Genomic DNA, 13,791 nt, shown 5'->3' on the forward strand with positions numbered 1-13,791 from the left:
AGGAGACTTTTTAAAAAGGGGACATGTATTTGGTCATGCTTTTATAAGCTCCCGAGCCTGAAAATTTGACGTTGGCATCTGTTCGGCGGTATTGGTGGTGAGAGTTTGAGAAAGCTAGATCCCTTTCAGTCACTTTTCAATGACTAAGTAGCTTTGCAACCAATTTGTATTTTATTGAAATAACTTTGAAAAATATTGTTTTTTAATTATTTTCCTTGTATTGGAAATATTCTTTTCTCACGTAGGATTACAGTTTTCCCTCCCTCTACTACACCCAGTTCATCCCACCTCCCCTCCCATCTGGATCCACTCCCTTTCTGTCTCTGATTAGAAAAGAACATGCTTCTAAGAGATAAAAACAAAATAAAATAAGATAAAACAAAAACTATCAAAGCAGAGTTGGACAAGACAATCAAACAGAAGAGAGCCTAAGAGAAGGCACAAGAACTGAGTCATTCACACACAAGCATCTATAAAAACACTAAACTGAAAGTCATGATATATGCACACAGGACCTGTTGCAGACCCCATACAGGCCCTGTGCATGCTGCTTCAGTCCATGTGAGTTCATATGAGATTTGCTCATGTTGATTTAGAGGGCCCTGTATTCTTGGTGTATTCCATCCACTCTTCTTCATATACTCTTTCTGCCACCCCTTCCTCAGAATTCCCTGAATTCTGATGGGAGGGAGTTGATGGAGACATCCATTTAGAACTGAGTGTTCCCAGGTTTATAACTCTGCATAATGTTGGGCTGTGAGTACTGTATTTGTTCCCATCTGCTGCAGCAAAAAGCTTATCTGATGATGGCTAAGCAAGGCACTGATCTATGAGTATAGCAGAATGTTATTAGGAGCCATTTTCTTACTAATTTTCTTTTCTTTTTTTAAACCAATAGTATTTGATTTTTAACCCTAACTCATTGGGCTTTATATATTTTGGGAATTAGTCCTCTATTGGATATGGAGTTGGTAAACATCTCTTCCCATTCTGTAGGCTGCCGATTTTTCTGAATGGTGTCCTTTGCCATGCAGAAGCTTTTCAGTTTCGTAAGGTTCTGTTTATTAATAGTTGATCTTAGTGCCTGTGCTAAAGGCATTCTGTTCAGAAAGACTTTTTCTGTGCTAATGAGTTCAAGGCTATTCTCCACTTCCTCTTCTATTAGGTTTGGTGTATCTGGTTTTATGTTGAGGTCTTTGATCCACTTGAAGTTGCGTTTTGTGCAGCATTAAAACTACAACTCTATTTGGATTCTTCTACATGCAGCCATTCAGTTTGACCAGCAACATTTTTTAAAGATCCTGTCTTTTTTTTCTAGTGTGTGTTCTTGAATTCTTTTGCAAAAATTAGCTATCCATAGTTGTGTAGATTTTTATCAGTGTCTTCAATTCAATTCCATTGATCAATATGTTTGTTTTTGTGCAAATACCATGCTGTTATTATTGCAGCTTTGTATTACATCTTGTAATCAGGAATAGTGATACCTCTAACAGTTATTTTATTATTCAGGATTGTTTTAGCTATTATAGGTTTTTTGTGTTTGCATATGAAGCTGAATTTGTCCTTTCAAGATCTCTGAAGGATAATATTGGAATTTTGATGGGGATTTCATTGAATCTGTAGATTGCTAATGGTAGTATGGCAGTTTTTGCTATGTTATTCTTACTGAACAATGAGTATAGGAGATCTTTCCATTTTCTGATATCTTTTCAATTTCAATTTCCAATGAGTTGAAGATTTTATCATACAGTTCTTTCTCTTGCTTAGCTAAGGTTACTCCAAGACACTTTATATTATTTAAGGGTATTATAAAAAGTGTGGATTCCATGATGTCTTTCTCAATTCATTTGCCATTTGTTTATAGGAAGGTTACTGATTTTTTGAGTTACTTTTGTATTCATCTATTTTGCTTAAGGAGTTTATCACCTATAGGAGTTTCCTATATTTTGGATCTTTTGTATATGCAATCATGTCATCTGCAAATATTGATAGTATGACTTCTTCCATTCCAATTTATATCCCCTTGGTTACCTTCAGTTTTCTTATTGCTCTAATAAGACTTCAAATACTATATTGAGTAAGTATGGAGGGAGTGGATACCTTGTCTTGTTCCTGATTTTAGTGGAATTGCTTTGAGTTTCTCTCCATTGAATTTGATATTGGCTATAGGCTTGTTTTCCATATTGGCTTGCTGAGGTATTTCCTTTGCATCCCTAATCTCTCCAGTACTTTTATGATAAAGGGAAGTTATATTTTTGTCCAAGCATTTTCTTTTGTATCTAATGAAATGATCATGTGATTTTTGTCTTTCAGATTCTTTATATGGTGGATTACAATTAATGATTTATGTAAGTTGAATTAACCCTGTATCTCTGGGATGAAGCCTACTTGATCATGGTGGATGATCTTTTTGATGTGTCCTTGGATTCGGTGTGTAAGTATTTTATTGAAATATTTACATGTATGTTCATAAGGGAAATTATCCTATAATTCTTTCTTTGTTGAGTCTTTATGTGGTTTGGGTGTCAGGGTAACTGTGGCCTCTTAAAATGAATTGGGCAATGTTCTCTCTACTTCTTTTTTATGGAATAATTTGAGGAGTATTAGTGTTAACTCTTCTTTGAGAGTCTGATAGAATTCTGTGCTAAAACAATCTGTCTCTGGGAAATTTTTGGTTGGGAGACTTTTAAAGACTTCTGCTATTTCATTTGGAGTTATAAGTCTATTTAGATTTTTCCAGTTTGGTGGAGTACAGGTTTTTAAAATATGTCCTTATGATTCTCTGTATTTACTTGGTTTCTGTTGTTATGCCCTTTTCTGATTTCTAATTTTTAAAATTAGAATAGTCTCTCTCTACTTTTTATGTAATTTGGGTAGGAGTTTGTCAATCTTACTGATTTTTGAAAGAACCAACTCCTTGTTTGATTGATTTTTTTCTATTGCTTATTATAGTTCTTTCTATTTTATTGATTTCAGACCTGAGTTGATTATTTCTTGCTGTCTATTCCTTTTGGTTGTGATTTCTTCTTTTTGTTTTAGGGCTTTTAGGTGTGCTGTTAAGATGTTAGTATGAGATTTCTCAAAACCCCCTTTTTAAAAATGTAGGTTCTTGGTGCTATGAACTTACCTTTTAGAACAGTTCCCATATGTTTGGGTGTGTTGTGTATTAATTTTTATTCACTTCTAGAAAGTGTATAATTTCTTAATTTCTGTCTTGACCCATTCATCATCCAGTAGAGAACAGTTCAGTTTCCATAAGTTTGTAAGTTTTCTGTTGTTGATGTTGTTTTTTATACCCAGCCTTAATCTGTAGTGGTCTGATAGAATGAAGAATGTTCTTTGAAATTTCTTTATCTGTTGAGACTTGCTTTGTGTCTGAATATGTGGTCAATTTTGGAGAAAGTTCCAAGGTTTCTGAGCAGAGGGTATATTCTTTTGTATTTGGGTGAAGTGTTCTGTAAATATCTGTTAGGTTCATTTGGTTTATAATGTCTGTTAGCTTCAGCATATCTCTGTTTAATTTTAATCTGGGTGATTTGTCTATTGGTGAGAGTGAGGTATTCAAGTCTCCTAGTATCAGTGTGTGAGTGTCAATATGCGATTTAAGCTGTAGTAGTGTTTCTTTCACCAACTTGGTTGCTCTTGTTTTGGGGATATGAATGTTAAGGATTTAAATGTCATCTTGGTAGATTTTTTCCTTTGATGAGTATATATGGTCCTTCTCTATATCATTTGATTAGTTTTGGTTTGAAGTCTATTTTGTTAGATATCAAAATAGCTAAACTAACTTGCTTCTTAGGTCCATTTCCTTAGAATATTTTTTTCAATGCTTTATCCTGTGGTATTGTTTATCTCTGATGTTAGTTGTGTTCCTTGAATGCAACAGAAAGATGGATCATGTTTTTGAATCCATTTTGTTAGCCTGTGTCTTTTTTTTTTATTTGACAATATAATTTAGTTCTACATATCAACCACGGATTCCCTTGTTCTCCCCCCTCCCGATCCCCTGCCCTTCCCCCCAGTCCACCCGCATTCCGACTTCCTCCAGGGCAAAGCCTCCTCCGAGGATTGAAATCAACCTGGTAGACTCAGTCCAGGCAGGTCCAGTACACTCCTCCCAGGCTGAGCAAAGTGTCCCTGCATAAGCCCCATGTTTCAAACAGCCAACTCATGCACTGAGCACAGGACCCAGTCTCACTGCCTGGATGTCTCCCAAACAGATCAAGCCAATCAACTGTCTCACCTATTCAGAGGGCCTGATCCAGTTGGGGGCTCCTCAGCCAATGGTTCATAGTTCATGTGTTTCCATTCATTTGGCTCTTTGTCCCTGTGCTTTATCCAACCTTGGTCTCAACAATTCTCACTCATATAAACCCTCCTCTTTCTTGCTAATTGGACTCCCAGAGCTCCACCCTAGCCATGGATCTCTGCATCCAGTTCCCTCAGTCATTGGATGGGGTTTCTAGCATGACAATTAGGGTGTTTGGCCATCCTATCACCAGAGTAGGTAAGTTCGGGCTGTCTCTCGACCATTGTCAGCACTCTATTGTGGGGGTAACTTTGTGGATTTCTGTGGGCCTCTCTAGCACTTTGCTTCTTCCTATTCTCATGTGGTCTTCATTTACCATGGTCTCCTATTCCTTGTTCTCCCTCTCTGTTGTTGATCCAGCTGGGATCTCCTGCTCCCCTAAGCTCTCTTTCGCTCGACCCTCGCCCTTCATTACCCTCACTCACGTCCAAGCTGTTCATGTAGATCTCTTCCATTTCTCCGTCATTGGGCGATCCTCGTGTCTTTCTTGGGGTCCTGTTTTCCAGGTAGCCTCCCTGGTGATGTGAGTAGCAGTCCAGTCATCCTTGTTCCACATCTAGTATCCTCCTATGAGTGAGTACATACCATGTTTGTCTTTCTGAGTCTGGGTTACCTCAGTCAGGATGAGTTTTCTAGATCCATCCATTTACCTGCAAACCTCATTGTGTCATTGTTTTTCTCTGCTGAGTAGTATTCCATTGTGTATATGTACCACATTTTATTTATCCATTCTTCAGTTGAAGGGCATCTGGGTTGTTTCCAGGTTCTGGCTATTACAAACAATGCTGATATGAACATAGCTGAGCAAGTGCCCTTGTGGTATGATTGAGCATTCCTTGGGTACATGCCCAAGAGTGGTATAGCTGGATCTTGGGGGAGATTGATTCCCAATTTTCTAAGAAAGTGCCACATTGATTTCCAAAGTGGTTGTACAAGCTTGCATTCCCACCAGCAGTGGAGGAGAGTTCCCCTAGCTCCACATCCTCTCCAGCATAAGGTGTCTTCAATGTTTTTGATCTTAGCCATTCTGACAGGCGTAAGGTGGTATCTCAGAGTTGTTTTGATTTGCATTTCCCTGATAATTAGGGATGTTGAGCAATTCCTTAAATGCCTTTCAGCCATTTGAGTTTCCTCTGTTGAGAATTCTCTGTTTAGTTTTATAGCCCATTTCTTAATTGGACTGTTGGGCATTTTGATGTCTAATTTCTTGAGTTCCTTATATATTCTGGATATCAGTCCTCTGTCAGATGTGGGGTTGGTGAAGACCTTTTCCCATTCTGTAGGCTGTCGCTTTGCCTTGTTGACCATATCCTTTGCTCTACAAACCTTCTCAGTTTCAAGAGGTCCCATTGATTGATTGTTTCTCTCAGAGTCTGTGTTACTGGTGTTCTATTTAGGAAGTGGTCTCCTATGCCAATGCATTCAAGACTACTTCCTACTTTCTCTTCTAGCAGGTTCAGAGTAGCTGGATTTATGTTAAGGTCTTTGATCCACTTGGACTTAAGTTTTGTGCACGGTGATAGATATGGATCTATTTGCAGACTTCTACATGTTGATATCCAGTTATGCCAGCCCCATTTGTTGAAGATGCTTTCTTTTTTCCATTGTACACTTTTGGCTTCTTTGTCAAAAATTATACTTCATAGGTGTGTGGATTAATATCAGGGTCTTCAATTCGACTCCATTGGTCCACATGTCGGTTTTTACGCCAGTACCAAGCTGTTTTTATTACTGTAGCTCTATAGTAGAGCTTGAAGTCAGGGATTGTGATGCCTCCAGAGGTTGTGTTATTGTACAGGATTCTTTTGGCTATCCTGGGTTTTTTGTTTTTCCATATAAAATTGAGTATTATTCTTTCCAGGTCTGTGAAGAATTGTGTTGGTATTTTGATGGGGATTGCATTGAAACTGTAGATTGCTTTTGGTAAGATTGCCATTTTTACTATGTTAGTCCTGCCTATCCATGAGCATGGGAGATCTTTCCATTTTCTGAGATCTTCTTCAATTTCTTTTTTCAGGGACTTAAAGTTCTTGTCATATAGGTCCTTCACTTGCTTGGTTAGTGTTACCCCAAGGTATTTTATGTCATTTGTGGCTATTGTAAAGGGTGATGTGTCTCTGATTTCCTTCCCAGCCTCTTTGTCAATTGTATATAGGAGGGCTACTGATTTTTTTGAGTTGATCTTGTATCCTGCTATATTGCTGAAGGTGTTTATAAGCTGTATCAGTTCCTTGGTTGAATCTTTGGGGTCACTCAAGTATACTATCATGTCATCTGCAAATAGGGAAAGCTTGACTTCTTCCTTTCCAATTTATATCCCCTTAACTCCATATGTTGTCTTATTGCTCTGGCTAGAACTTCAAGTACTATATTGAATAAGTATGGGGAGAGTGGACAGCCTTGCCTCGTTCCTGATTTTAGTAGCCTGTGTCTTTTTATGGGGGAATTGAGACCACTGATGTTAAGAGATAACAGTGACCAGCAATTTTTGAATCTTTCCAAATTTTTGAAAATTATTTGTTGTTATTGGTGTGTGTGTGTGTGTGTGTGTGTGTGTGTGTGTGTGTGTGTGTGTGTGAAGTAGGATTTTCTTGTCTGACTTTCTTTGGACTGCCAGCCCCCAAATAATGACAGGGAGACTTATTATTAATTATGAAAGCTATGCCTTTAGCTTAGGCTTGTTCCAAACTAGTTCTCATAACTTAAATTAACCTTAATCTAAACTAACCTTAATCTTCCTTCATGGGTTTTTTTATCTCTCCTCCATTCTGTATGTCTGACTTTCTTGGTGTCTAGCTATCATCTCATGGGAGCCTAGATTCATCCCTGTGAGTTTCTGTGTCTGCCAGGAAGTCCCACCTAACCTCTCCTGCCTAGCTGTTTATTGGCCATTCACCTTTTTATTAAACCAATTACAATAATACACCTTCATACAGTGTAAATAAATATCTCACAACGTGTGTGTGTGTGTGTGTGTGTGTGTGTGTGTGTGTGTGTGTGTATTTCCCTTCTTTTGATTTTAATGGTCTGAGATTTATTCTCTGTGTTTCTGTGGTTGTAGTTAACCTCCTTAGGTTGTTTTTTTTTTTTTTTTTTTTTTTTTTTTTTACTTTCTAGCACTTTAAAATTTCTTTTTAATATTTTTATTTTATTTTATTTAAGTAGCATTTTTTTCCATTTATTTTACATACCAACCAGAGCTTCCCCTTTCTCCTCTCCTCCTGGTGGTGTTCCCCACTCCCTCCATTTCTCATTTACCCTCCTCTGCTTCCACTCCTTCTCCATCTCCATTCAGAAAAGGGCAGCCCTCCAAGGGCTTGAGTACAGCATGGCACATTAAGTCAGGCAGGACCAAGCTCCCACCTTGTGTCAAGGCTGGGCAAAGTAATGCAGCATGGGGGACTGGTTCCTAGAAGTTAGCCCGGGACAGGTCATGATCTCACTGCTAGGAGTCTCACAGACAGGCCAAGCTACACAACTGTCACACATATGCAGAGGGCCTAGGTCAGTCCCATGCAGTTTCCCTAACTGTTGTTCCAGAGCCCATGAGCTCCCAGGAGCTCAGGTCAGCTGTCTCGGTGGTTCTCCTGTCATGACCACCCTGGCTTGTACAATCCCTCCTCTCCTTCTTCAGTGAGACTCCTGGAGCTCAGCTGAGTGCTAGGTTGCAGATCTCTGCAATTGCTCCCTTTAGTTACTGCATAGAGTATCTCTGATGACAATTAGGGTAGTCACCAATCTGAATACAATAGATGGCCAGTTCAGGCACCCTCTCCACTATTGCTAGGGGTCTTAGCTGGAGTTATCTTTGTGAATTACTGGGGGTTTCACTGGTACCAGTATTCTCCCTAACTCCCAAATGTGCCCCCTTTATCAAGCAGTCTCTTTTGTTACTCTCCTGCTCCGTGTCCTGCCCCCAACTTGCCTCTTGCACACAGTGTGCCCAACCTGCTTCCTCAAGTTCACATTCCTCCATTCCCTCCTTCTCTCTCCCCAGTTTATCCAGGGGATCTCTCCTATTTCCCTTTCCCAGGGAAACCCACGCATTCCTCTTTGGGCCTTCCTTGTTATCTAGCCTCTCTGGGACTGTGGATTGTGGGTTGATTATCCTATGCTTTATTCTTAATATCCACTTATGAGTGAGTACATACCATGTTTATCTTTCTGGGTCTGGGTTACCTCACTCAGAATGAAAGTCAGATATCATCACATACTACTAATTGGTGTAACTATAGAATTATTAGCTCCCTTCATACATGTACTGTATGGTCCAGTCTTTATGTTAGTGATTTGTCGTGATATGATGCCTATGCTGTTCCAAGCACGTTGAGTTCATAGTTTTGGTAAATCAGAAAACATAAATCCAGAATTTCTCCAACCCCAATCTCCACGGTGGTGCTACCTGCTAATTTCACAGAGGCTTCATCCATATGAGGATTCATATCTTCTTAGTTCACCTTTGTATTAATCTCAAAGGTTTAAAGCAATGATGAATTAAAATTGCTAGAGTGAGATTAAGTATATTTGGTGTAATAATCAGTTTTTAATATCTTAACATTCAAATGTTGTTAGTATAACCTTCAAATTGACACACCATTTTTAGTGTCAACTCATTCCTGCATAATGGCTGCTATCCATGTCAGCATCAGTGTCTTTATTTCTTATGTCTGCTAGGTAAATTATTCTTTAGCACTGTAGAATTGCTTTTAGTTTTCCCTTCTGTGCAATGTTTCTGTGTACCTTTAAGCAGGAAAATAGTCCCCTTCTCTTTATTTGATTATGTGGACTTACTTTTGGAAATTATGTTTTGAGCCACTGTGGTGATATTATGTTCCCCAAAATATTGTGCACCCTAATAAACTTATCTGGGGTCAGAGAAAAGAACAGCCACTAGACATAGAGGCCAGAAAATGGTGGCACTCGCACCTTTAATGCTATCACTAAACTCTAGTGAGTTTAAGGCCACACTGGAAATAGCCAGGCATGGTCACTCACGCCTTTAATCCCAGGAAGTGATGGCAGAAAGCAGAAAGGTATATAAGGCATGAAAACCAGGAACTAGCTGGTTAAGCTTTTAGGCTTCTAGCAGCAGTTCAGCTGAGGTCCATTCTGGATGAGGACCCAGAGGCTTCCAGTCTGAGGAAACAGGATCAGCTGAGGAACTGGCAAGGTGAGGAAGCTGTGGCTTGTTCTGCTTCTCTGATATTCCAGTGTTCACCCCAATACCTGGCTCCAAGTTTGATTTTATTAATAAGAACTTTTAAGATTTATGCTACAAGCCACCATAAAATTCTTTCCAAAACATCTTCCATCCTTGCCATGAATGCTTATCCTTGGTATTTCCCTAAGACCTGCTAGAGTCTGAGGAATAGCAACTGTCTTTCTTCTGAGATTCACTTAAAAGAATGCAGTCTTTTAAGAACAGTGGTGCAGCTGGGAGCAGAAGAACAGTTTATTTCTTCTTATATATTTGCCAGGCATCCCTTAGCACTAGGAAACTGGATTAAAATAATAATTTGCTGTATTAGCAGGGTTAAGCCAGGTTTCTTAATTCCAATGACATGTGCAATCTCCTCTGCCTTCATTGAATGAGAGATGCAATGAAAACCACAGTTTTTCTTTCAGTTCTGTCTGTGCAGCTTCTACAAATCATGAGACTCTTATGTTGAAGGGAAGGAGAATCAAGATCTGAAGACTTGGTCTGGATATTATGAACTAAGTCTTTTCTCTAGTCAAATTTTACTCCATAGCTGACTCTCAATATAAGCAGCTATCTTCTGGGGCACTTATTCAGCAATAGAAGTTTGAGGGCTCTGTTTGCAACAGTGTACTGCGTTCTGTACACTGGAGGTCTAATGACTGAAGAATCAGAAATGAGAGTCCTCTCTTCCAAATCACACTCTTTTGGAGCTTTAGAAGGGATCTATGACTTGTTCGAGATGTTTAACTATTTGCATTTTTTATTTGTATTCCAAGTAGCTTCTGAATCTTTCTAGATTCTGATTTCCATTTTTAGGTAGTTAGTAAATACTGCACAATGATGCCCATGTCATGGCTTATCTCTGTAGTTAAAAAATTATGTAACTATCAAGTATGCCTGGCAATGCCAGACATAGAAAATGTTTTGTTTTGTGTAAGAAATTTTTTGAATTAGAAAAACAACAGATTGTTTACAGAGAGGGAAAATGAAAAATAGTGAAACAGAAATGAATCAGGATACCTCTACTGTTGATATTTTAGTACAATTTTCTAAAATGTGGATGATACTAGAGTTGGTGCTAGAGCAGGTTTTGTATAGACATAGGCAATGATTGCTATAATAATAAGGGTAGTTCCGTTAAGTAGCAGATCTCTGCAGTGTAATTTTTATATCTTGGACAGTTTAGTTGGCTGCTTACTTATCTAAACTGCACAAATGCTTTCAAGCCAGATTCCATTCTTCATGTGCCCAATATACACATATGTAGATTCAGAGAAAGAATTATTTTCATGTATACTGAGCATACTTTTTTTTTCTTCTAAAAACAACTTTCGAGAAGATAGAGTTTTATGTTTTTATCAAAGTACATATAATTCATCAAGATTCAGATGACTCCTGTAAGGACTCAGGATAGGTGGAAAGGAATGCTGAAATAATTTTAGAATAATTGTCCAAGAAGAATTTACATAAGCAATCTTCTTTTATACATGGGATAATTCTTCCTATCAGAAAAATCTTAATCTGCATGGACTAACAGAAAGATATCATAGATGAATTCTAAAGTATGGATTGTTGCTTCTCAGTGAGGAGACTTTTTATATTTTAAAGGTTGTAATATTTTTATTTAGAGAATGAATTGGATTTCTGGACATGCATGGTAAACACTGTGGTTTACAACTGTTGGAGTTTCTTCATATTTTCAAGTGTTCTTCAGCTTGAAAGCATACACCTCTTCTAAAAACACCAGAAAAATGTCCCTGTTTTCTTGCTGGTGGATCCCCTTTGATGGGCAATGCTGACAGAGATGTTGAAGAGTCTTCAGAACTCTCAGCCTCTCTGAATCATTTTACTGGAGCCTTGGTTTCTCTGAAGTGCCATCATAATTTTGAAATATCATAGGCAATATAAAATGATTTAAATAATTTTTAACTTTATATTTTTATATAATTTTAAAAGACAATAAGTCACAGGAACAATCTTCTAATGTGACATATATTTAAAAATTATTACTTACCAAATAAAGTAAGCAAAAGTATCCTTATTTTTTAACAGATATAACAACAATAATAAATAGAAAAAAACAAGGCCAAGAAGTTAATCAATAACTTTATAAAGAGGCCCTACAGAGATGTGTAAATAGTACCACATACAGTGATAGGACAGACAGATGTACATCTTTTAGTGTTGGTCCAAAGTGTTTGAAAGGGAGGAAAGCTTGAGAGCTGTAATTTCCTCAGCTTTTCTCTTTGCTGCAGAATTATTCAGAAAAACAACGTTGGCTCACCTCTATCCGGGGACCTCATTGCAAGTCCTGGAGACATCACAGTTATCTTGTGTCATTAAGCTTTCTTTAGAAAGTGTAAGATTAACATTAGTTTAATTGAAAGATTGAACAGAAACACTGACATCCATTCAACCAAATCATTAAATTCAGCACTCCATATGGACACAAAGAATACCTAATTTATCCAATTAAAATAATTTCTGTGCCCTTCAAAGGTGTATTGCCGTAACAAGAAATGAACCACTTTTTAATAATGCTACACTGTGTCCTCTTGACTTTAACAGAAAAGAGGTATTTTAGTTGATATACAAGGTAACTGACTCCTAAGACTACTAAGCTTCATATTAATAAAAGAAAATAATAGATATGTTTCTTTAATAATGCTCCTGCAAGAATTTTTTGGCAAATAAATATATTTACTTTGTTTTTGGTTCCACATGAATAATTTTATTGCCAGGTTTATTTATTAATTATCCAGAGCAGTAGTTTTAGGATGCTCAAGCAAGCCTACTGAATAATAGATAATGTAGTCTTCCCAGTAAGTCCACCAGGGATATTCAAGTTATTCCTGATAACAAGAAATCATATTCTGAAACAGACACAACCTATGAAAAATATCTGAAATATAAACTCAAGTACATATTAATGTAAAGTCATTTTATATTTTAAATAAACTTTGGAAAAAATGACAATAAAATTAAACAACAAAGATGGAGTGTAACTCCAGGAAACTATAATATAAAATACCAGAGCACAGAGATCTTCCTATTATTTTGGAAATAAGGTGGAATTTTGGTAGTTTACAAAATTAAAACCTAAGGAAACTAAACATACTTTTTTGAGTAGATCAACAGTCTGAGTATATTTAAGTTTGCTCATTTAGGTGGATTCAATGTCTGAACACTGATAAGATGTATGGGTAACATTTTAGTAATCAAGAGAAATGATAAACGATTGTAATTTTAGTTTTTTCATGCTTTGTCAAAATAAGAAATGTAATTCTATCAACTATAGGCCAGTAAACTACACTTGGACCTAAAATATTCTATTGTATATTATATATCTAAAGTAATTTGTGAAAAGATAAGATGATAACCACTCTCAACTAGCCTGGGTTGAAGTAATACTAAAATTATTAGTATTCTTTTGCTATTTTCATGAAATATGTCCATCAAATTACTGTGGTAGAATTAGTGTAGATAAATGTCCAACAAGGTGTTTGGGACTGTCTAATTCTAAATTGTTGAACAGTCTAGAGACATGTAGCCTGTAATATAGCATTGGCAGGCAGGTTAGTAACTTATTGATTGGTTATATAGCAAATATGCTTTCTAATAGATGTTTGTATGCTCTTGGAATATGTGCTCTGTACTTCACACTTTACCTCCCCTGGTCATTTTCCTTATTAGTGATTTGGAAGGCAATGAATGGCGTGATAATCAGTTTCAGAGGTGAGGTGTACATATAATAGAAAGCTCATCTAGACACAATCTCTGGTATATAACCATGATGCATTTGTTAAGCATATGAGTTATTGTTCTAAAGAGTATTACATTAAGCAATGAGCTAAATCACTTGTAAAAATATATAATAATTGGGAAGAAAATGTTTTTTTTCTAACAAGTGGAGGGTCCTAGGAAAAGACCATAAATATAGAAAGTTGGTAATCACAGGCTCTGAGTTATATATGTCATGGAATCAGTTTTTCACAGAGGCATATAGCTTTTATTCCAATATATCCAGCACTGTTAGAAATAATTTGTTTTGACTTCTCAGTTGTCATTTGTTAGCTTTCTCTCTTAATTACCTTTCTTTGGCTTCTAAGATACCATATTCTCTTCACTTTCTTGTCTTGGTCATGACTTCTCACCACTATTTGAAGGTTCTCATCTTTTACTTTACTAGGATACTGGCATTCTTTACTTTTTTGTCCTACTGTGTCCTTGTGTACTTTGCTGGAATCATCCTCAGTCATCATTCATGTATAGACAGATTCCG

General features: G+C 37.1%; 1 protein-coding gene across 17 annotated transcripts in view; it reads left to right on the plus strand.

Moving 5' to 3' along the window:
- LOC128096701 (uncharacterized) overlaps positions 1 to 13,791 on the plus strand; it is an 868,750-nt gene that overhangs the window by 320,138 nt on the left and 534,821 nt on the right. For all 17 annotated transcript variants that reach the window (XR_008213714.1, XR_008213715.1, XM_052716602.1 and 14 more), the window contains one exon: positions 2,314 to 2,434. Coding sequence is in view for 4 of the 17 variants with exons in the window: in XM_052716602.1 (XP_052572562.1) it covers positions 2,395 to 2,434 (40 nt within the window). In the remaining 13 variants the exon portion in view is untranslated. The remainder of the gene's footprint in view (positions 1 to 2,313; positions 2,435 to 13,791) is intronic.

Source organism: Peromyscus californicus, unplaced genomic scaffold (genome assembly GCF_007827085.1).
Source record: "Peromyscus californicus insignis strain IS unplaced genomic scaffold, ASM782708v3 Scaffold_5__1_contigs__length_169319896, whole genome shotgun sequence".
In the NCBI taxonomy this organism is placed as follows: Eukaryota; Metazoa; Chordata; class Mammalia; order Rodentia; family Cricetidae; genus Peromyscus; species Peromyscus californicus.